General features: G+C 42.0%; 1 protein-coding gene across 5 annotated transcripts in view; it reads left to right on the top strand.

The window, feature by feature from the left end:
• The window catches only part of NAGA (alpha-N-acetylgalactosaminidase), a 46,763-nt gene extending 29,983 nt beyond the window's left edge, over positions 1-16,780 (top strand). For 4 of the 5 annotated variants that reach the window (XM_033963689.1, XM_033963687.1, XM_033963688.1 and 1 more), the window contains exons 7-10: positions 1,039-1,133; positions 7,025-7,186; positions 9,755-9,952; positions 13,482-13,762. In XM_033963689.1, the coding sequence (XP_033819580.1) occupies positions 1,039-1,133; positions 7,025-7,186; positions 9,755-9,952; positions 13,482-13,742 (716 nt within the window). In that variant the 3' untranslated portion in view covers positions 13,743-13,762. Of the gene's footprint in view, positions 1-1,038; positions 1,134-7,024; positions 7,187-9,754; positions 9,953-13,481 lie in introns of all 5 variants that reach the window. The other variant, XM_033963686.1, reaches the window with a different exon arrangement.
• Positions 16,781-23,896: the final 7,116 nt, after the last annotated feature.

Genomic DNA, 23,896 nt, shown 5'->3' with positions numbered 1-23,896 from the left:
CAAGGATGCTGTTTGCAAAATAATAAAAAAAATCAGGAACAATAACCACTAAGTAAAAGGAGCATTGGTTTAAACATGATTGATAATGAAAATGACTTGTAGGCACAGACTGGATAGACTGTGCAGGTCTTTATCTGCCATCATCTACTGCGGGGCCTTTTTACTAAACTGCATTAGGTGTTAACACTTACTTGCCTAATGCAGCAAAATTTGCCTAATGTGGGAAACACTAAAGTATTCTGCATTATTTTTTTTCATGTTCACGCAATAACCATGCACTACATTTTCTTGGGGGGCGGGGGGGTGGCATTTCAGGAGTATAGAGTGGGCATTCATGCACTAACCAGTTAGTGCATCTGCATTACCGTGTGCTAACTGGTTAGTGCACAAATAATGCAGAGCCCTTCACACCTACAAAATAAGCAGTTGCAAGTGCTCCTCCAGTAATTAAAAAAAAATATCCACAGGCTAATGACAGTAAAACAGAGAAGAAAAGAGAAAAAGAGAGGTAAAAACCTCAGCAGAAATCCACAAGGACAACTTTAGTGCATGGCCGTTAATGAAATAAATATAAAATCAGGGGGTTTTACCACAGCTATGTTAGGAAGAATGCAAGCAGCATAGGCAACGCTGAACTGTAATTCTCCCTCCCTACCACTAGAAGGAGCTATTTACAAGTACTGTATACACAAACCAGTCCCAGCCTCCTTGTAATCTAAGCAACTGTACTAGTAAAGAAAACTACTACTATTATTTTGTAGCGCTATAAAAAAAGCTCAAATGAAAAGTCATGCAGAGTGAGTTTTTCTGTAGGAACTCTGACACTTGATGGCTGGGATTATAGATTAGTAGTATATACTATGAAGAAAAGTTAGATTAGGGACCCAGGGAATGGAGGAATGGGTGGTGGTTTGCATATAGGAGTTTACTTGTGCATTTACTCTTAAGTGGACAAATCACTGGATGGAATATTTTGTTCTTTATTTTCTTCCATTTATCATGTTACTGTGTTTGTTTGGTGCCACCTTGAACTTTCAGGTTATCCTAAGATGAGTGCTGCTTTGAATGCCACTGGGAGACGTATTGCATACTCCTGCAGCTGGCCGGCCTATGAAGGAGGGCTTCCCCCAAAGGTACAGCTTCTGCCATTTTCCATAGTCTACTTAGTCTAGTTGCAAGTTATTGTAGGATTTTTTAGGGTTGCCGAGTAGCCAGTTTTCTGGCCTGCTGGCCGCCAGTCTTTCCTTTGGAAAATGGGCTAGCCAAAAACTAGCTATTGTGCTAGTTTTCTGCCAACCACAGGTCACTGCTGACACCAAATGTCAACAGGCCTATCAAATGCTTGCAACCAGTAGAACCATCAACAGCACATGAGATATATGGGCTTATTGCTTCCTTGTCTACCCCACCCTTTTCCCACATGACCTAGCACCTCAGATCTCACCCCTTTGTTTTTTCTGACCCTTCCCCATCCCTCCAGATTCAGCATTTTTCTCTCTTGGCTTCTCCTGCCATGGTCCACCAAAATCCCACAGTCCCTTCCTCCCCTGAAACCTGTATTCTGTTGCATCCACAAGTGTCAGCACTAAAATGCAAGGGAATGGTGTCATGAAACCTCGAATTCAAGCATTCCTATAAGTCTGTGCTGCTCCCACCTTCTCTGATGCATACTTCCTGTACCATGGAAGCAGAACCAGAAGAGTCTTACAGAACACTTAAGTGACCACAAAGGAATACAGAGAGTTCATATAGAGGAGAAAAACTGGTGAACAAGGAGGGACTTGGGAATTTTTGGTGTACCACAGCGAGGGGAAGAATTAGGAAGAGATGTTGGATGCTGGGGGTGCATAGAGATAGTGGATCTCATGGGGGGAGGATAGGAAAGATGCTGGAGGTGATCATAGGGTGCACAGCACATAGAAAGTTGTAACTATGAACTACTGCAGAAAACACAAGAACTCCAAAGGAAACATGTAGGAGACCTTACTGAGAAGTATAAGGAAAGTTAAAGAATCGGGTCAATGAGATCTTGGATCAGAAAGCCAACTAATATTTGCTATCAGAGATATAAGCTTTACAGATGGGTAAACAAAATGGAATCTTTGTTATCAAACTTAGTGAGGGACTCTAAGGTGAAGCAAATACTGTAATTATGAAGATCAAAGATTCCAGGGAGCTTGATCCAGCATGAACAGGATATAGGGGAGATTATCTTAGATTTCTATAGGAATCCCTATACAGTAGTGTCTTGAGACATTAGTTAAGAGAGAGCCCTTTTTCCAGTGTAACTTCCTGGTACTGTGGGAAGAAGCAGCATTACAGCTGAATAGACCTATCTTGACTTGGAAATAGTATCCACCTTATATCAGTCTTTGCCTTTCAGCTGAGAACTAGGCAAGGTTACCCACTGTCCTCACAACTATTCTTATTATCCTCAGAGCCATTAGTGATTAAAATAAGTAACAATACAGAGGTAGGGGTGCATTAAGGTGAGGGAGGAGGAACTCTAAATAAATGTTTGCTAACAAAATGCTTTTATTCTTAGGGGACATAAATAGGGGTAGCATAGTTGTAACAAATTTAGTGGAGCAATTTGGAAACTTTGTGGGGCTTAAGATAAACTAGAAAAAGTTGGAAACATCTGGCACTGAGCTCATGAACATATATTTCTGTACATAAGTAAAAATGTCCACCCAATCATCAGAAAACACATACCCAATTGAGTTTTCAGGATATCCAAATAATAAATAAATAAACTCTACTCCCTTCCAAAGAAGTAGAGAATACTGCTGTACAACCTTCAAGAAGTGAAGAAAAAAAAACTCAGTGGCTACATTGTACTGCTACATTTAAGCAAATGCTGTAAGATATAGCAGCCTAAGTGATCACAGGTCATTAAAAAAACTCACTTATCATATACTTATGCACACAATTCCTCCACAAACTTTAGGAAAATCACTATTGTCTCAATGTATAAAAGGTACGGGAAAATAGTCTCTCAACACTTGTAAATTTCAGGAAATCAATATTTGATAGTCTTTCAGTGTTTAAATCTTAATTTGCAGAAACACAGTCTTAATATTTGAGTATTTCAATACTCCTAATTTGCAGACAACAGTACTTAGCTGACTCCAAATGCTTTTAAGATGCACAAAGACGTAATACATAGCTGCCGATTATCTCACGTCAGCCGCTTTTGTTAATCTTGCTTCAGCTTCAACTCTTGTTCACATCAGCCGTTTTCATCAAGTTTTAGCTGTCGTGCACATCAAATTCCAACAGGAGTACCCTGTTTCACTTGATTGTCCTCAGCCGTTGAGGCTAAACAAGGCAGACTATAACTTCAAATACCAAATACATGGTGCTCTTTAAGAATCCTAGAAATAAGTTAGATTGTCTTTCTAGCCAATCAGATGTATCCTGGAAAATCATGACTCTTTTTAGACGTCTTCGAGGATGCCACCAGAAAGCCATATGGTTATCTCATTGTGGATTTAAACAACACAGTGCCTGAGGCTTACAGATTGAAAATGGATATCTTTCTGCCAGACTGGACAAAGATACCCCATGAAAAAACACAAACAGCAATAAAAGGATGTGAATATGTAACCAGTCCCCTTCATATATGCTTGTGTGGGTTTTAAAGCCTATATCTTTTTAACAGGGAGGTAGGGTAACATTTTTCTGTTCTCTATTTTATTTGATTTGCTTGCTGGTAGCAGTCACTTGCATTTCCGATGTCAGCCAACTCTGTTTCCAATGATGTCATCAGAAAAGTGCATTTCTGGGGTCATACACCCCCGTTTCCGAGATAGGAGTCATTTCTGGTGACATAGATGGAGGAGGTGTTACTTTGGGGGTGGCAGTAGGTGGAGTTTAGGTAGAGCTACAACCATTCCTATGGGAGGGGAGGGGTGGGACGGTAGGCATGGTGTGGACTGGGCATGGTCAGAGAATGTGTGTTGTGTGGGCAGGGCATGGATGGGGCATGGGTATAGCATGAGTAGGGCATGAGTGGGGTGTGAGTGTGGTCTATCCTAGAAATGAACGCTGATTGTCTGATGCTTATCTCACTTGTCAGTTTGACATGTAGTGTATCCATTATACTAATCAAAGTGACTGGGTCAGGAACTGGTTGAATGGAAGGCGACATAAGGTAGTAGTCAATGGAGATCTCTCAGAGGAAAGGGATATTACCAGTGGTGTGCCTCAAGGTTCGGTTCATGGGCCTGTTCTTACATTTTTGTAAGCTATATTGCTAAAGTGCTGTCGGCTAAGATTTGCCTCTTTGTGGATGATACCAAAATCTGCAATAGAGTATACAACCCTGCTGGTGTGATTAACATGAAGAAAGGCCTAGTGAAGCTTGAAGAATGGTCTGATATTTTGCAGCTAAAATTTAATGCTGAGAAATGCAAGGTCATGCATTTGGTTCAAAAACCTGAGGGAACATTAGAGTTTAGGGCAATGTCTCTCAAACTTTTTTAGCTCTGGCATGCTAAACGGAGCAAATGGTTTTCATAGCGCATTATAATTGAAATTATAGAATTGCAAAACCAACAAAAAATTAAATTTGAGAGTTATTTAAAATTCTTTAAGCTATATATGGGTAATTGTAACAATGGTGAATCTAAAGTAGATAAAATAAAATTGCTAATCAATGCGATGAATGTGCTTGTTTTTGAGTGGAAATTAACTCAAAATCCAGCTCTATAGTCAGCAAGCAAACACGCATTTCATCATCCACCATCTGCAGTCATTCTCTCTTTTTCAATTTAATTCCTATCAGAGCTGAAAATCCAAGTTTGCAAGGATAGAATAACCATTGCATAAAAAATGAAAATAAAGTTACTTACCGTTATTTATCAAGGACCAATCACGTCAAAGAATGATACTTGTCTGGGCAGTTGTATCCTTATGCACATAGACACTCATTACATTGACAGACTCTTGCATACATGCCATCTGTTCTAGTGTATGAAGGGAATGTAAATTCTGGAATTTCTCATGGCATACCCGGAATCTCTATGGGGTATATCACTATGCTATGGCACACAGTTTGAGAGACACTGGTTTAGGGGATGAAGAACTTTTGTGCACGAAAGAGGAGCGGGGCTTTGGTGTGATAGTATGTGATGATCTAAAAGTGACCAAACAGGTTGAAAAGACGACGGCAAAAGCTAGAAGGATTCTAGGGTGCAGAGGGAGAGGATGGCCAGTAGGAAAAGGAGGTATTGATGCCTCTGTATAAGATTCTGGTGAGACTTCGTTCAATTCTGGAGACCGTACCTTCAAAAAGATATAAATAGGATGGATTTGATCCAGAGAAATACTGCTAAAATGGTCAGTGGTCTTTATCATAAGACGTATGGGGATAGACTTATAGATCTCAATATGTGTACCTTGGAGGAAAGGCAGAAGATATGATAGAGATGTTTAAATACTTACGTGGCATAAATTCACATGAGGCAAATCTTTCATTTGAATGAAAGCTCCGTAATGAGAGGGCATAGAATGAAATTAAGAGGTAAAAGACTCAGGAATAATCTAAGGAAATACTGTTTTTTACAGAAAGGGTGGTAGAAGTGTAGAATAGTCTCCTGGTAGAGGTGGTAAAGACAAAGCCTGTGTCTGAGTTCAAGAAAGCATGGGACAGGCACATGGGAACTCTTGGGAGAGGAGGATAATGAATGGAGCAGATGGGCAAACTAGATCAGCCTTTTGGTCTTTATCTGCTTTCATGTTTCTGTTTCATATTCATTGTGGATATCCTGAAAACCTAACTGGTTAGGTGTGTTTCAAGGACTAGGTTGAGAACCCCTGGTTTAAATCCACACTTCTTTAGATGAATCCTAGCTTCCTGTAGGGAAAGGAAATGACTCGTACTCATTAACTCACTGTGTGGCAGATTTTCTGAGAGATGAAATTTACTTCTAAACTGCACAGGGCAATCCTTTTGGGTTGATTAGATGGGGAATAAATGTACTAGTTATCATATGTTTATTGGCATTTGTTATATTGCCCTATCTTGGAAAAGTTTACGGTGGTGTATTATTATTTTTTTTTTCTAAATCAGATACTACAAGGGCAGCATCTATGAGACAGACTTGTTTTTTTTGTTGCATAGAGCTTTATGGACCCCAGTTCGTTTACAGAGGTTAGATAGTTCAAGATCCAATAGATGCTGGCATTGTAGTTTAGAAGTTGGGACATTGGACCATTAGATATTTTTCTGTCCCTATATAAATGCCTTTTGGAAGTTAATTTGGCCCCAAATTAATTCATTGTTAGAAAATCATGTTGCCCTTTCATATGATACTATATTATTTGGTACTTCAATGAGATTTAAAAGCCCAATTTCAGCTAATAATAATAAACTTTTATTAATATTAACAGGAGTTGCCATTCAGCAGATTACCGTACAGGGAATTGGAAAGATTATACTAAATTAAATTATACTTTTTGGTGAATATTCAGTGTGCCATATTTATAAAATGGAAAGGGTATTTGGTTTGCAACAAGGTAATTATAATAAGTTTAAAAAAATTTGGGGGCCATTGACGATTTATTCTAGTGATCAGACATCTTAAACACCAGAATATTGGATAAGATAAGAGGTGGGTGGGATTATGACGGATAATATATTGATAGTTGTTATTTATTGATATATGGGTGGGAGGGATGGGTTTCTTATATAATTATTTATTTGGAATAATACAAATAAGAATGTCAAGTGATGAATTAAGGTATTTCTGAATGAATGTTGTACACTTGTTGTAATTTTTGAAAATGAATAAAGATTTTTTTTTTAAAAAGATACTCTAAGTATTTCCCTATTTGTCTAAGTGGACATAATAAACATGGCACTCAAAAACAAACCAGTGTATCAAGCAATGGAATGCAGGTTTCCACTATTCTTTGATTATAATATTCTTTAATATTACTGTTGTTTGACATCTTTAGGCAGGAAGAGATTTTGTATTTTTTTGTACATAGATTTCAATCAATTTGCTTATTTTCTTAGGTAAATTACACCCTACTTGGTGATATTTGTAACCTCTGGAGAAACTATGGTGATATCCAGGATTGCTGGGAAAGTGTCGTGTCTATTATTGAGTGGTACGGAAATAATCAGGATGCTTTACAACCTGCCGCAGGCCCTGGAAGATGGAATGACCCCGATATGGTAATGTAATAAGTTCTAGGTTGAAAGTTGAGTGCTGCAAATACCAAATTCAGCCTGTCTTTTTTGAGGGCTTTTTCAACAATGATTTTCTGAATCTATAAGGAAGAGCCCCCCAGACTCCCGCAATTGTGGGGCTGATGAAAGAGCCTCAAAATCTGACCTTTTCCTTGGAATTCACCATACCTCAGGGACTTGTCATGGGGTATGGAGGGCAGGAGTGGCTACTCTTCCTCTCTCCAGGGGAGGAAACAGTGGAATGCAATACCTGCAATGTTTCTGTTCCTGGAGAAACAGGGTTGGCATGGTGCAGCATGATTCCTGCAGCGCCTTAGGCCACATCTTCTGCTTCTGGCCAGGCTGTTGCTTTTTGAACTTTGTTGCCAATAGCTTCCTCATCCTATAATCAAGAGGCTAAGTAATGGATTGAATTTGATTTTTATTTTGATATATCGCTATTAACATAAGTGTTAAGTGTGTTCAATACAAAAGTTGTACCATTACAATAAGCTCCATTTAATAACAGTAAAGTAATGCTGCAGAGCTAACATGATAGATTGTATAAGAGAGCACTTGTCTAAGGAAGGGCATGAGGTGAGAGAGAGCTGGTGGGTGGTAATCGGCATGCTTTCAGTGCTGCAGCATTAAAGGCAAATTCAGAGGGCTTTGAGGAAGAGGTGAAAGAAGATGAAATGTGCAGGGTGTGAGGAGAGAAAGGGATGCTGAGAGAAAGAGGCAGAGATGTGGACCCCAAGGGTGTGTGAGAAAGACAGATGCTGGATATAGGGAATGGAAGAAACAAAGAAAGAAGATGGTGCCCATGAAAGAGAGGGGAGAGAGATAGGAAGAAATTGCAGATGCGCTTCAACGTGGACAAATGCAAGGTCATGCATATAGGGAAAAAGAACCCGTTGTTCAGCTACAAATTAGGGGGGGTATTGTTGGGAGACAGCAGACTAGAGAGAGACTTGGGTGTGCTGGTGGATGCATCACTAAAGCCATCTGCACAGTGCGCAGCAGCCTCGAAAAAAGCCAACAGGATGCTGGGCATCATAAAGAAGGGCATAGCAACCAGAACACGGGAAGTCATCATGCCATTGTATCGAGCGATGGTGCGTCCACATCTGGAATACTGCGTTCAGTATTGGTCGCCGCACCTCAAGAAGGACATGGCGGTACTTGAGAGAGTCCAAAGGAGAGCAACGAAAATGGTAAGAGGGCTGGAACACTGCTCATACGCCGAGAGGCTGGATAGGCTGGGGCTCTTCTCTCTGGAGAAAAGGAGGCTCAGGGGAGATATGATAGAGACCTTCAAGATCATGAGGGGCATAGAGAGGGTGGATAGGGACAGATTCTTCAGACTGAAGGGGACAACAAGTACGAGGGGGCATTCGGAGAAACTGAAGGGAGATAGGTTCAAAACAAATGCAAGGAAGTTTTTTTTCACCCAAAGGGTCGTGGACACTTGGAATGTGCTACCGGAGGAAGTGATCAGGCAGAGTACGATACAAGGATTTAAACAGGGATTGGATGGATTCCTGAGGGATAAAGGGATCGTGGGATACTGAGGGAGGAGCTGGGATGTAACACAAGTATAGGAAGTTAACCAGGTATTGAGTATAAACCAACCTGGTCATGCATGTGCAAGACCGGAGGGCTAGGACTTCGATAGGAAGGCATGACTTAAATGAGAAACCAAGGTGGCAAGAGAGCCCCTTCTGATGATTCAGACAAGTCTTGACCTGTTTTAGGGCCACCGCGGGAGCGGACTGCTGGGCAGGATGGACCTGTGGTCTGACCCGACAGAGGCACTGCTTATGTTCTTATGTTCTTATGTGTCAATGGAGGGGAGGGGAAGAGAGGAGATGGTGCCTACTGATGGAGGGGAAGGGAAGAGAGAAGGAAAGAGATGGTGCCCATGTAGAGGAAAGAAAGGGAAGAGAGGAGGGCGATGGTGACCATGGAGGGGTTGGGAGTGGAAGGGAAGGAAAGAGAAGAGAGGTGAAAGAGATGGTTCCCATGAAGAGGAAAGGGTAGAGAGAAGGGAGGAAATAGTGCCCATGAAGGGGAGGGAAGAGACTGCTGCCTTCATTTTAGTATTGGTAAGTTGTTAATTAGGAGTCTGCCTCTTAGAGTTTTCTCTGTCTTCATTAGCTGGTAGTGGGGTATAACCTACTTTTCCAATAAGACTCAACAAAAAGGAGTTAACAGGTAAGTTTGAATTCACCGTGAAAATTCACTACACTATTTTACCTTGAGAATATACTCCACCATATTCTTGTGGTGAAGCATTTCATCCCATTGATCAACCCTGGGGTATCTTTTTATGTCTAAATCTTCTTTATTTAAATTATTTAGAACAAAAGTAAGTGCTTTAGTTCATTCACACACCTGAGATATATTTTCAGTGGAAAAAGTAAGATACGTGTATATATTTGTGGCTGGGAATGGATTCTGAAAAAAAAATGGGTTTAGCTGAGATGCCAGGTGTAAAGTTTATCCGATTATTAAATATCTCCTCTGCTTCTGTGAATCGTGGTATATATGCTATGTGATCTCTCTGTGTTTCAGCTGCTCACTGGTGACTTTGGACTGAGTTATGAACAAGAAAAGTCACAGCTAGCCATCTGGGCAATGCTGGCAGCCCCATTTTTCATGTCCAATGACCTAAGGACCATCTCCAAGGAAGCTGTGGACATCTTGCAAAATCGTCTGCTCATTTATATTAGCCAGGATAGACTTGGGATACAAGGAAAACGGATTATGAAGGTATTCAGCTCATCTGCATTATCAAACACCCACTGTTATACAGCAATCTTTCCATTCTGTCACCTACACTCTACTTGTTAATTCCTCTTCCAGTACAATAGGTGAGACATTCTAGACAGATGGGTTATTTCCCCATAGCCGTGTGCAACTGCAGAAGGAATCCACTTTGGCTTTTTTACTCTGCCTCTGCTGTACTTCACTGGGTTCTCTAGCTCCACCTACAGTTCTTTCCCTCTGCAATCGTGCCTGCAGGAGTGTTTGTTCTGCTCTCCCCATTTTATTATTTTTATTCGATGTTAATTTCATCCCTTTTTCGGGTAACTTGGTGCTTGGAGCAATTTTGGAGCTTGAGAATTTACAGACTTCAGTCTCTAACTGACAGGCCAATTCCACTGGGTATCTGTTAGCCAGCCTGCATAGTTTCTCTGGAGCCCAGGACCATCCCTAATGTTAAGCAGGGGTCGAGCGCAGACTGTTGGAGTGCCCTTAGGAGACTCTAGTGCAGCTGTGGCCTCGGGAGATTCTCCTGTATATCTTTCCTCCTTGGCTGATGATCAACTAGGTCATTTGATGGATCAGGGCTGCATCATTCTGGTGGCTCCAGATTGACCTTGCAGATCATGGTACACAGATCTGATGCGTCTGCGCAGGGGTCGCAGCCTTCAGCTGAGCTCCCATCTGACCATTCTGCTCTGGTTGTTGATCAAGTTTCAAGTTTAATTACATTTGATGAATCGCTTATTACAATATCTAAGCGATGTACAGTTTAAAAACCAACAGATTGTGGTAATACATATAGTTTGAATGGGCTAGACAATAGACAGACAATTTGGACAGACATGAATGAGTAGGAATGATACTCTTCTGAAGTCTAAGAAGTCGTCCATGGTTTCAGCTTACGCTAAGGCATAGAAGACCTTCCAACATTGGTGCGCCCAGGACCAGATGGACCTTTATTCAGCTCCAATCTTGCTGATTCTTGCCTTTCTTCAGGCTGGTTTGGATAAAAGCCTCACTGTGGCTTCTCTTCAGGTCCAGGTGGCCGGACTTTCATGGTTTAGATCCCGGGAGCGTTGGTCCTTGTTGGCATCTCATCCTGATGTTGCTAGATTTCTGAAGAGGGCTCTTTGTGTCAGGCCACCGGTTAAGTACCCTTTCCCTTCCTGGGACCTTAACCTGGTACTGTCTAGCCTTATCAAGGCTCCTTTTGAGCTCCTTCGAGATGCTTCCCTCTAGGACAACGCTCAAGATCATTTTTCTGGTTGCCATTACTTTAGTGCGTCATATGTCAGAACTACAGGCTTTGTCTTGCCGAGACCCTTTCCTCCGTATTTCAGAGTCTGAGGTTTCCCTTCATACGGTTCTTTCCTTCCTGCTGAAGGTGGTTTCGGCTTTCCATATTAATTAGAAAGTGTGTTTGCTTGCCTTTCAACCTACAGGTTCCAGGAAACAGGTTCGCCTGTTGAAGAAACTGGATATGCGCATAGTTCTTATGCATTATCTGGAGGTCACTAATGAGTTTCATGTCTTACCATTTGTTTGGGCTGACTCATTTAGTTAAGTGGGGCGCTCCCGCTTCCAAGGCCATGTTTTCCAGATGTATCCATAGGGCCATTGTATCAGCCTACATTCTTTCGGGGAAACAGTCCCCTATTTCTGTCAAGGCGCATTCTACCAGGAGTGTGGCTTCTTCTTTGACCAAAGCTAGATCTCTCTCCCCTGAGGAAATTTGCAGGGTGGCAACATGGTCTTCTCTGCACGCGTTTGCCAAGTTCTACAGAGTGAATGTGGCAGCAAGACAGGACTCTGCTTTTGGGTCCTTGGTCTTGAGGATTGGTGCAGCAAACCCTCCCTAGCTTTTTGAGGACTGCTTTTGTACATCCCATCTGTCTAGAATGTCTCAAATATTGCATTGGAAAAAGAGATTATGTACTTATCCTAGTAAGCTCTTTTCTAGTAGATAGGTGAGACATTCTAGACCCTCGCCCAGTCCTTACTGCGTCTGTCTACTGTTTTCAGTCTGTTTATGCTTCTCCAAGCTGATTCCTGGATGCCTGGCAGCCCTTGGGGTCTGGAAAGAATTTGTATATATGTTTCAATTTATTGAAGCTTGTGTTGGTGGCTAACGTTGCTGTTGAGTTGATTCTTAAGCAGCCTGTTGCTACAGGTGCTTCTCTTTCACGTGTATTGGGTAGCTCTCAGTGCTTGGGTACTAACTGTAGGTGGAGCTAGAGAACCCAGTGAAGTACAGCAGAGGCAGAGTGAAAAATCCAGAGTGGATTCCTTCTGCAGTTGCATGCAGCTATGGGGAAATAACCATCTGTCTAGAATGTCTCATCTTTCTCTACTGGAAAAGAGCTTACCAGGGTAAGTACATAATCTCTTTTTATCTCTCATTTGAAAGACATCTCTCTATTCACTCTTACAGTGCCCCTTTATTACTTTCAGTTTCACTTATCTCCCAAGCAGAAACAGGCTCATACATTCACACTCATGAACACTTTCTGCATTCACTCTTAAATCCCTATCTATCTGTCTGTCTGTCCCCAAAGAGTTCAGAACGGGTTACAGGTTGGCATACATAATATACAGTTAACAGATTACAATTTGACATAGTTACATAGTTGACAAGTTGTTTTTTTTTTTATATAGGTTTTAATCCTAATTCAACACATACTGGAATCTAATACCAATCTACAGTTTACAGGTTACAATTTGCCATAGTTCCAGTGCCTCTGTTTAGTCGTCACCTAAAGAAAAGTGCCCACAAACACCCTTATTAATATCTTACTGCCTTTACATGCATTTACGTAAAAAGAAAAAGAATTGTGGATCTTGTAACTTAAAATCTGCTTACAAAAATAATGGAGAAGGCCCAAAAACTAAAAGTGCAGTAACATCTACTAACTGCATAGTTAGCAGTTCTGTAGTGACCCAATAAATATAGTAGGTCTCTTATTTCTAAGGCTGTTAAAAGTAGCTAGTGTGCCACAGTAGGCTCAGATAGGGCTGCTTATTTTTTTCTGCCCTGCATTGGGTTTTATTTGGTCTTAAAGCTGTGCTAAACAGTGCTGCATTATTCTCAATAAAGCTTAGCAAGTATATGAAACATTATAAGAGATAAGGAATTATTAACAGGAAGAATATTATCTGTGATATAAGTAGCTCTTATAGGACCACCATATGCTGTATGTGATTGGAATATTAAGCATATTGCATATGATGGGTTATCAGGTTGTGCTGTTTACTTAGTTTCTCTGCTAACCTTTGAGCCTCATCCTCATTTTGGCCCCCTTTTACAAAGTCGTCATACTGTTGAGATGAGTTTTTGAGACCACAAAGGTCCAAGCTTTAAAAGGCTTCTGAAGAGGGAGACCTATGTGGGCTGAAGAGCTCACCTGGACAAGTCTTATATTTCAGGCCACAAAAGCCATCAGAACCTGCAACGAATCAAGTGGCTTGCAGGACCAGTCTTCTGCATGGTGCTTCAAAGATAATTACCGTAATATTCTTTCTTTTCTATTCCTAGAGTCATGCCATAGAGATGTGGAAGAGGACTCTGGTAGCTGGACAGTATGCAGTTGCCATTCTGAACAAAGCCACTGATGGAATGCCTACTCCTTTCCAGACCAGCTTAGCATTGATGAATATTCTTGACTGTACACTAGGCTATGATGTTATTGATGTATTTGCGAAAAAAAACCAGGGATTTTTTCGCTTGAATGATACTATTTATCTGAGAGTCAATCCGACTGGAATAGTCCTGCTGTTCATCAAACCAGGATGCTAATTACCATATTTTTGGGCAGGTTGCAATGCCACTTTTCTCAGCCACTGGCCTTATGATGCAAGAGCTGCACAAGCAGATGGGTTCAACAAGGGGCTGCTATAGGATTATGCAGTATGTTTGATTGTATGTGGGAATTCCAGCCTTGTGCTCTTTTTGAGAGAGTTTAAATGAGGTGTAACTATACAGGTGAGGGCTCTGTTTACTTAATCACTAGTTGAATGGTAATGTACATTCACCAACTTCTCTCTTATCCTTGCTGCAGACAAGCAGCAAGTCACAAATGACTTACGGAGCCACTGCAAGTGGGATGATTTCAATGGCAGGCTCAAACTTTGGTGAATTTGCCAGTACCACATCTGGCAATGGAAGGTTAAGTGGTTTGTCCAGTGCAATAAGGAGGTGCTGTGGGATTTGAGCCTGAGCCTGAGCCCTCCACTTCCTAAGATGACTCCTCTGCTCCCACCAGCAGCTGCTAAACAACCAATCAAAGTACTTTAATTAGTAAACTGAGGCTGTCACAAGGTATACAGGTATTGTTGATATTGTGGAGAGGGGGGTTGTTTCCTCCTTCAATCATCCTTCTCCCACATCTCTTATGGTGAATGATGTTTCCAGTGCCAAATACTTTGGTATTCTCTGCTAGCATCAGCCTAAACACGGAGGTCAATGCCCATTATTTCTGCAGTTCTTCTGAGCCTTAAGCATCTTGCAAAGATAAGAGAGATGTTTCATTAAATTCAAATAAACATAAACAAGCTGGAGTCGGTCCCGACAATGGACATTCATTGTAACTGCTCCAGGTGGAGCTAGATCCAGGCAGGAATAGTTGAGGCTGAGTATGGTTATTTTACATAGCCTGAGTTCCCCATGTGAAGCTTCTTGTGGTTTCTAATCAGAGCAGGGCTCTATAGGATATGATGGCCCGGTGGGACCATACAGAGGGGTCAAAAATCCAATCCTAATGGACAAAGCTTAGAGGGGTCAGAAGTCCAATCCTAGTGGACAAAGCTTGCAGCTTCCATCACCTAAAGTAGTTAATCCTTGTAAACAAGGCTGGCTGGTAAAATTTACAAGCTCTGTACTTCAGTGCAAAAGTATGAATTTCAAAGCTTCCATGTTGCCTGCTAATCTGCAGGCAAGTCTCTAACCCCCTGGGGGGTTTGGTTTTTTTTTTGTTTTTGTTTTTTAAAGGAAATAGAGGCTTTGATGTTTTGCTGTAGTACAAATTTTAGAAAGCTACATAGAGTCATTAGTTAGAAGGATCTGATATTTTCAGTGAAAACCTGTTTTGAATATGATATACTCCATTAACTGAGCATAAACATTTAATCCTCTTCTTTTATTTTGTTCTTATCTGCACAATAAAGATGCCAGTGCTATGTAACACAGAGGGGCCCCCTAGCTTACACATTAGAGCATGGCTGTATTCAAGACACTAAATACAGGCATAGAAATAGGCATCCTAACTTTTTAAATCCTTATACTTAAAAGAAAAATGAGTTGTAAAGATCTGTGCAGTTGGTGAGTCTAAATATTTGTCTCCTATATGTGAGACTAAGTCACAGCATAACAGTATGACTACATTTAAACATACTGTTTAAAATGACAGATTTGCATTTAGTGGTCTATCAGCAAATTGCTAAGCTAGGTAAACCCAGGGAAGAGCATACCCACAAAAGTGGGAGTCAGTTTTAGCATGGTTATAATTTGCCCAAATGCCTGCAATCTACTTTGTGCCTTGTTTCTATTTGAGACTGAAATTTCACCCTTATTGCCTCTTGTCTTATCCCTTACGGTTGTTGGAGGATGTTAAAAAAAAATCAAAGAATTCAAGCAGCTTAAAGCCCAGCTGTCCTCAATTAAACCATTCTGATGGTGCATGGGAAGGGGTGCACACTCCTACAGTAGCAGTAGTGTGTCTAGACAGAAATATTTGGGAGGCAGGGTGAGCCAGAATACCATTTCCACACCTAACACTAGCTTCCACCCCAGAGCATAGGCCCTGCCTTTAAATTAGTTATAAAAGGGGCAACATGAAAAAGTAAAAAAAATAGGCATTTATTTTTCAAAATCTGTTTCAAAATTATCATTAAAATTATTTCAGAATAGCATTCAAAATAATTCTATATTAATATGGAAGTAAAGTCTGGAGTCTACATAAGATGGGATAGTATGCATGGGGGAAAAAATGGGATAGAATCTGAATATAAACCCTGCATCTCCAGTTTTGTAATTCTCTGCATCCACAGACTTTCTCTCAGCAAGGAGCTTACAATTTACCATATCAGGGTCATGTATAGCAGGTTATGCTTCAACTGAGCTCCGCCACCAATCTGCTAAAAATCTGTTTGAGGTGATTGCAGCGGCCAGCCCTGGAGGAACAGTGATGGGATGACTTTCGGGGGAGTACCCTGAGGCTATGGGATCCCCATCTAGCAGTGAAAGTTGGGAAGGAGAGGCTCCAGGAGGTAATATCTTACAGTTTGGGGAATTGGTTAGACCTGATATTAACATGGACATTCTTTGGAAGGCTATGGAGATGATATGAATGAAAAATTTCGTGGTTCAACAATTTGTTTATTTCCTGATATATCACAAGCATCCCAGAAAAGAAGAAAGGACTTTTCAGCCTAGCTCTGGGTGCTACTTTTATATTAAAAGGTTCCTGTGCAATGTGTGTTTCTCTTAGTGGTGGTAAAATATATATATATTTTTTTTATTATTATTATTATTTTTTTTAACCAAAGCAATTGTTAATTTTTTTTAGTGGCTACAGAAAGTGGTGGTTATTATCATATCCCATATTCCTTCCATGAATTAACACACCGACTTCTGGTATCTACTGTAAACTGCTACAATTTCTTAATTTTCCTTTTGATTTCTGATTCTTCGGTCCCTCTATTTGATTGTTGACTAAATAATGTTTAGTTTTCTGATGATGAATTTCACCTAGTGGATATTTTTTGTTTTTTTCAATCTGTATTCAAGTAAAATGATTATGCTTGTCTGTAAGATTAAAATCTATATTTAAAAATTTTTTTAAATCTGCATTTTCCCACCGCGGTTTTGGTCTCTCTGGAAATAGAATGGAGAGTGGTGCACAATAAGAAGGTACTGGGGGGTAGAAGACTGAGGAATGCCCACAAAAATACCAAAGAGCATACAAGAACAGGTAAAGATGACTGATTCCAAAATGGCAACTGACTCAACCCCAGTGTCAGCTCTGATGGGTGAGTGAGCTCAAAAAATCTCCCACTTGGTCAGAACTGTGTTTGAAGACTGAATAAATTACAATCAGCAGTAATCAATGTGAAGTTTGACTCACACTCACAACACCTGACAGAAGTTGAACAAAGAGTCTGTAAGCAGGAAGATGAAGCCCGGCAAGTGAATTCCCAGATGGAAGGCCTACAAAAACAAATCAAGAGAACCGATCTCGCAGGAATAACATGAGTGGTCAGCCTACCTAAGACACTACAGGACTCAGAAGTATACCAATTCTTCCAGAAATGGTTACCAGATCACTTGGGCCTCCGGGATGTGTAGAACTAACATTTATGTGTGAGCGAGCACATTGAATAGGCCTGAAGCAGGATGGTAACCTGAAACCTCGCACTGGGATAGCTAGGTATTTAAACTGGAGCGAGAAAGAATCACTTTTGAAATACAGGAAAACAGAAAATTTGGAATATGAAGGCCAGTGTTTGCTCTTGTGTAATGATTAACGGTGTAGCCATGCAGAAAAAGTAGATGGCCCCTTTCTGCACATCACTCCATAAAAAGGGAGTTCGCTTTGCCTTACTATACCTAGCCCATTGTTGAGTGTGGAGAGATGGGAATCAGTTCTTTTGACAAATAGAAAAGCGGCTCGGAAATTTTTGGATGGCATTAACATGGACAGGGCTGCATCTGTCTGGGACTGAGATCATTAACTCATGGATTTTGAGGTGCAGAGGTTTTTGAAGGCTGTGTTTTCCTGCAGATATGATTTTATTCTATCACATCACAATATGGGATCGGTGTAGGAAGTAACTCTTGCTGATGAGGATGACACTAGCCCATGGATCAAGAAGACTGTGGTATCGCAGGTATCTGAGCTTCATTACACTTGCTGCACACTTGATTCCATGAGTCTTGGGGATGGCAGGACAGGGACTTTTTTCCCTTCTATATACATAATGATTGCAAGAGCTTGGGGCTCCCTCCAAGCTTGGATTTTTCTGATTTTTATGTTGAGGGATAAGAAGGGGGGCTAGGGTTCATCTAAGTACACTTACTGACACCTATCTGAAAAAAGTAGGTGGAGAATAGATGTAATGGAGTTAGGCATCCGATGTTGGCACTGGTAAATTAAGCCAGTGAAAACCTGACCTAATGGCATGGTGCCTACCTTTAGGATGCCTAATTCTGCTTAGGCGTCACTAGGCATGATTCTATAAACGGCCCCTAGCAGTTGATTGACAACCACACCACTAGATGCCATTTATAGAATCAGGCCCTAAATGCTACTCTATGAATGGCATTCGCTCTTTATAGAATAGAGCATTGTGCTGTTTCATGTGCTTAACTTTAGGCATCAGACTTGGTCCTGCTGAAACCTGGTATAAATGCTTGCACCCAAGTTAAGAATGCTGAGGCAGTATTCTGTAACTACATTACAAATTTTCAAAGGCATAGCCAGTGGAGGCCGCAGGGGCCCAGGCCCCCACCCACTTTGGGCTGGCTGAAGAAGTCTGAGTCCCTGCCTGTGTTGTTATGAGCAGTACATCAGCCATTAATGCTGGTACTCTCGTGCTTGCTAAGTTCAGTGACTTGACATTGAACTGAACATGCATATGAATGCCAGACTCAGTGACTGAAGCATGCTACTAGCCACGGAGAGGTGCAGGAAGGTCCCGCGATGGCTGAATTTAAGTATACAGCTGCTGCTGGTGTGCGAACCATACAGCAGCAATGGAGAGGTGAGGGGGCAGGATAATGGATAGCATTGAGATGGAGAGAAGGGAGCAGGATACTGGCATGGAAGCGGAGTGGAGGGAGGGGGTAGATGCTGATGGAAGTGGGGTGAAGGGAGAGAGAAGGGGCAGATGCTGATGGATGTGGGGTGGATGGAGAGAGAAGGCAAACGGATGTTAGGGGAGAGGTGGAGCAGATGCTGGACGGAAGTGGGGATGGGAAAGGGGAGCAGATGCAGGAAGGAAGTGGGGAGGAGAGAAAGGGAAACAGACACTGAATGGAAGTGGAGAGAGGGGGCAGATGCTGGATGGAAGAGGAGAGGACAAAGAGGAGAAGATGCTGGATGGAAGGGGTAGAGAAAGTGGGCACAATGGACAGAGGAGATAAATAAAATGGGCACTTGCTGGATGGGGGAAGATGATATAGTTAGTGAGATACTGGAAGGGATGAGGAAAAGAGGTGGCAAGCTGTAGATAGTGAAAAGAGGGAAATTGAGGACTGGGTAGTAAGAATTTAAACATGCAGAAAATAAATTGGGAAGAAAGGGAAAGGAGAGTGTGAAATGCCAGGGAGAGAGGAGAGAAATGCCAGACCAATGGGAGTGGAGGGAGAGATGGAAGGAGGAGGTAGACAGTTTCTGTAAGTGGTATGAAAGGAGAGAAGATGCCATATGGAAGGGACAGACAGTGGATGGAAGGAAGAAAGTTACAAGAAAATGAGGAAAGCAGAAACCAGAAGTGCCAGGTAGAAAAAAAAAATTCTGTTTTTTATTTATTTTTTTGCTTTAGAATAAAGTAGTATTGTAGTTGTGGTGATAAACATTTATAAATACAAAATTGAAATAAGGTGATCCTTTTATTGGACTTAATTTTAATATGATGTGTGGATTATTGCTAAAACTCATGTTTTTCATAAAAAGGAGGGGAGTGTTAAAAAAAAAAAATGATGGGCCCCGGGTGTCACATATGCTAAATATGCCATTACTTCCAGCTACACCACTGGTGCCAAGTGACATCAGTAATTGGTTGCTAACACTCAATTATTGATGGTTAAGAGCTTGAAAGCCAATTTGTGCGGACATCTTGGCAGTATGCCCTAATTTGGGTACCATATATAGAATCTAGGAGCTGTAAGTTGTGTGTGTCCCTGCTGCAATTAAGCTCTATAGCATGGGTGCTTAAATATGCACGCCAATATCTAGTTACAGTAGACTCTCTCTTAACTGGAACTCAATTAACCAGAACTCTCAAGCAATCAGAAAAAAATCTAAGAAATACTGTAATACTTTAAATCATAGGTTCCCAACCTTTTTTTGAATCAGAGCCCACTTTTTCAGTGAATGATTTGATAGCGCTCTCCCCCCCCCCCTTGGGTAAACTATATTGTACATACTATATATTGAAAAACAAAGACAAGTTTTTTAAATTATTTTATTAGAAGATAATAACAATATTGATGTATTGCTCAGAGTATGATTTTAAAAATGTTATTAAAAAAAATAAATATATTAGCTGAGCTTGATGTGATGAAACTGCCATCCAGCGTCTGCTTCCTCTCCCCTTCAGCATCTGTTACCCGTCTCCCCTCTCCTTCTTCTTCCCTTCAGCGCCACTCAACCTCTTCCCCTCATCGGGCCACCTTCCTCCCTTCCCCTCACCTTTGCAGGTGCTCTTCATAGTTTTCTCTTTCTGAGGTGTCCGGACACGGCAATGTTCTCACCAAGTCCCACGTGACAGCCCTAAAGCTTCTCTGAAGCACTTCCTGTTTCTGTCTGGTGGCCATTGGATTCACCAATTGCTCAAGGGGGTGGTGGCTGGTCCTAACACCCCCTCAATATGACTTGGACACAAAATGCCCCCCTTAGACTTCTCAGGTGAGCGGTAGCGCCCCCTTTGGGAACCACTGCCTACAATGAAAATTGATTTCTGGCAGAAATTATAAGTGTAAAATTGGCATGCCACACATGAGGATGCCCACACTTTGCCTACCTACCATAAGAACATAAGAATTGCCACTGCTGAGTCAGACCAGTGGTCCATCATGCCCAGCAGTCCGCTCACGCGGCGGCCCTCTGGTCTAAGACCAGCACCTAACTGAGACTAGCCCTACCAGTGCATGTTCTTGTTCAACAGAAACTTGTCTAACTTTGTCTTGAATCCTTGGAGGGTGTTTTCCCCTATAACAGCCTCTGGAAGGGCGTTCCAGCTTTCTACCTCTCTCTGGGTGAAGAAGAACTCCCTTACGTTTGTATGGAATCTATCCCCTTTCAACTTTAGAGAGTGCCCTCTTGTTCTCCCAACCTTGGAGAGGGTGAACAACCTGAACTTATCTACTAAGTCTATCCCATTCAGTACCTTGAATGTTTTGATCATGTCCCCTCTCAATCTCCTATGTTCGAGAGAGAAGAGGCCCAGTTTCTCTAATCTTTCACTGTGCGGCAGCTCCTCCAGCCCCTTAACCATCTTAGTCGGTCTTCTCTGGACCCTTTCGAGTACCGTGTCCTTTTTCAGGTACGGCGACCAGTGCTGGACGCAGTACTCCAGGTGAGGACGTACCATGGCCCGGTACAGCGGCATGATAACCTCTGATCTGTTCATGATCCCCTTCTTTATCATTCCTAGCATTCTGTTTGCCCTTTTTGCTGCCGCCGCACATTGTGTGGACGGCTTCATCGACTTGTCGATCAGAACTCCTAAGTCCCTTTCCTGGGAGGTCTTTCCAAGTACCGCCCCAGACATCCTGTATTCGTGCATGAGATTTTTGTTACCGACATGCATCACTTTACACTTATCCACGTTGAACCTCCACTTAACCACGTTGAATCTGCAACGTGACATAATCAAGCTCGAGGAATGGGCATCTGCCATGTCGATGCCCATTCCTCGAGCTTGATTATGTCACGTTGCAGATCTTCGCAATCCCCCTGCGTCTTTACTACTCTGAATAACTTTATATCATCCGCAAATTTAATCACCTCGCTCGTCGTACCTATGTCCAGATCATTTATAAAGATGTTAAAGAGCACGGGTCCAAGCACCGAGCCCTGCGGCACCCTACTGGTGACACTCTTCCAGTCCGAGTATTGTCCATTTACCCCCCACTCTCTATTTCCTATGCTCCAGCCAGTTTTTAATCCATGTGAGTATTTCACTCTCAATTCCATGGCTTGTAGTCGTTCATGCGGAACCTTGTCAAACGCCTTCTGAAAATCCAGATATACAATGTCGACTGGATCGCCCTTGTCTATCTGTCTGTTTACTCCCTCAAAGAAGTGCAGCAAGTTCGTCAAACACGATCTGCCTTTGCTAAAACCGTGCTGACTGGTCCTCATCAGCCCGTTTCCGTCAAGGTGATCAGTGATGCTGTCCTTTATCAATGACTCTACCATCTTTCCCGGTACAGAGGTCAGACTCACCGGTCTGTAGTTCCCCGGATCTCCCCTCGAACCTTTCTTGAAGATAGGTGTAACATTCGCTACCTTCCAGTCTTCCGAAATCTTTCCCGATTTGATCGACTGATTGGCTATTAGTTGAAGCAGTTCAGCTATGGTCCCTTTCAGTTCCTTGATGACCCTCGGATGGATGCCATCCGGTCCCGGGGATTTATCGCTCTTAAGCCTATCAATCTGCCTACATACCTCCTCTAGACTGACCGCCAATCCTGTCAGCTTTCCGTCTTCATTTCCAGCATATAGCCTGATGGGTTCCGGTATGCTGTGTACATCTTCTTCGGTAAATACAGATGCAAAAAATGTGTTCAGTTTGTCAGCGATTGCTTTGTCCTCCTTTAATGCTCCCTTTATTCCATGGTCATCCAACGGTCCCACCACTCCCTTTGTGGGTCGTTTCCCCTTTATATATCGAAAGAACGGCTTGAAGTTCTTCGCCTCCTTGGCTATTTTTTCCTCGTAGTCTCTTTTGGCCCCTTTTACCGCCTTATGGCACCTGCGTTGATGTTGTTTGTGCTTGTTCCAGTTTTCATCCGTGTTTTACCTTTTCCATTCCTTAAATGAAGTTTTCTTGTCTCTGATCGCTTCCTTCACCTCTACAGTGAGCCACGCCGGTTCTTTGTTCTTTTTCCTCTTGGATCCCTTATTGATACGCGGTATATATATATATTTTGCGCCTCGATGACTGTGTCCTTAAAAAGGGACCAAGCTTGCTCTAGCGTTTTTACAGTGCTTATCCTCTTCTTAATCTTCTTCCCTACCGTGAGTCTCATCCCTTCGTAATTCCCTTTTCGGAAGTTCAGTGCTGTGGCTGTCGTTTCGGACCGATATTTCTCCCCTGCGTCCAGATCAAAGCGGATCATATTGTGATCACTGCTTCCCAGCGTCCCTTCTACTTCTACATCTTGTGCTGGTCCTCGCAGGCCATTTAGAATTAAGTCCAGAATTGCATTTCCTCTAGTATTTTCCTTGACAAGTTGTTCCAGGAAGCAATCGCCTACAGCATCCAAGAACTTAGTCTCTCTAATGCAGCCAGAGATGCCTAGGTTCCAGTCTATTCCCGGATAGTTGAAGTCACCCATGATAACTGTGTTGCCTCCCTTGCAGTTGCGTTTAATCTCGTCTGTCGTTTCTCCATCAATTTCTTTGGACTGCCCTGGGGGTCAGTAGTAGATGCCGATCTTCGTTTCCAGGCCATTTGTTCCTGGAATTTTGACCCATAGAGTCTCTAACTTATCCGTCAGTTGTGGCATGTTCTCTCCAGCAGATTCAATTTCCTCTTTGATGTATAGGGCAACGCCCCCACCTTTTTGAGCCACTCTGTCTCTGCGGTATAGTTTGTATCCTGGTAGCACAGTGTTCCAGACGTTTTCCTCAGTCCACCATGTTTCTGTGATGTCTGATGTCAACGTTATCTTTTTGTGCTATGGCTTCTAATTCACCCATCTTATATGTAAGGCTTCTTGCGTTTGTGTACGTACACTTGAGTTTGCAGCTTTTTCCTTTCTTGCATTTCCTTCCCTCTTGTGTCCTTTTCGATCTCTCTTGCCTGTAATCCGGTGAGTCTTTCCCTCTATCTTCTTGCACGATATCCTCTGGGTATACCGGTTCCCGAACCATCGACTCTCTCTCTCTGTCTGATATGCCTTGAACTGCAAGGTAATGGCGGAATAAAAATCACATGTAATAATTTGTCTGGAACAGTTCATGGTATGGCATAGTATGGGGTATAGTATTAGTTAGGCCTATT

This window comes from Geotrypetes seraphini, chromosome 11, assembly GCF_902459505.1.
Source record: "Geotrypetes seraphini chromosome 11, aGeoSer1.1, whole genome shotgun sequence".
Taxonomy (NCBI): Eukaryota; Metazoa; Chordata; class Amphibia; order Gymnophiona; family Dermophiidae; genus Geotrypetes; species Geotrypetes seraphini.
Note: the sequence above shows the minus strand (reverse complement) of the source record. Positions and strands in the feature narration are given on the sequence as shown.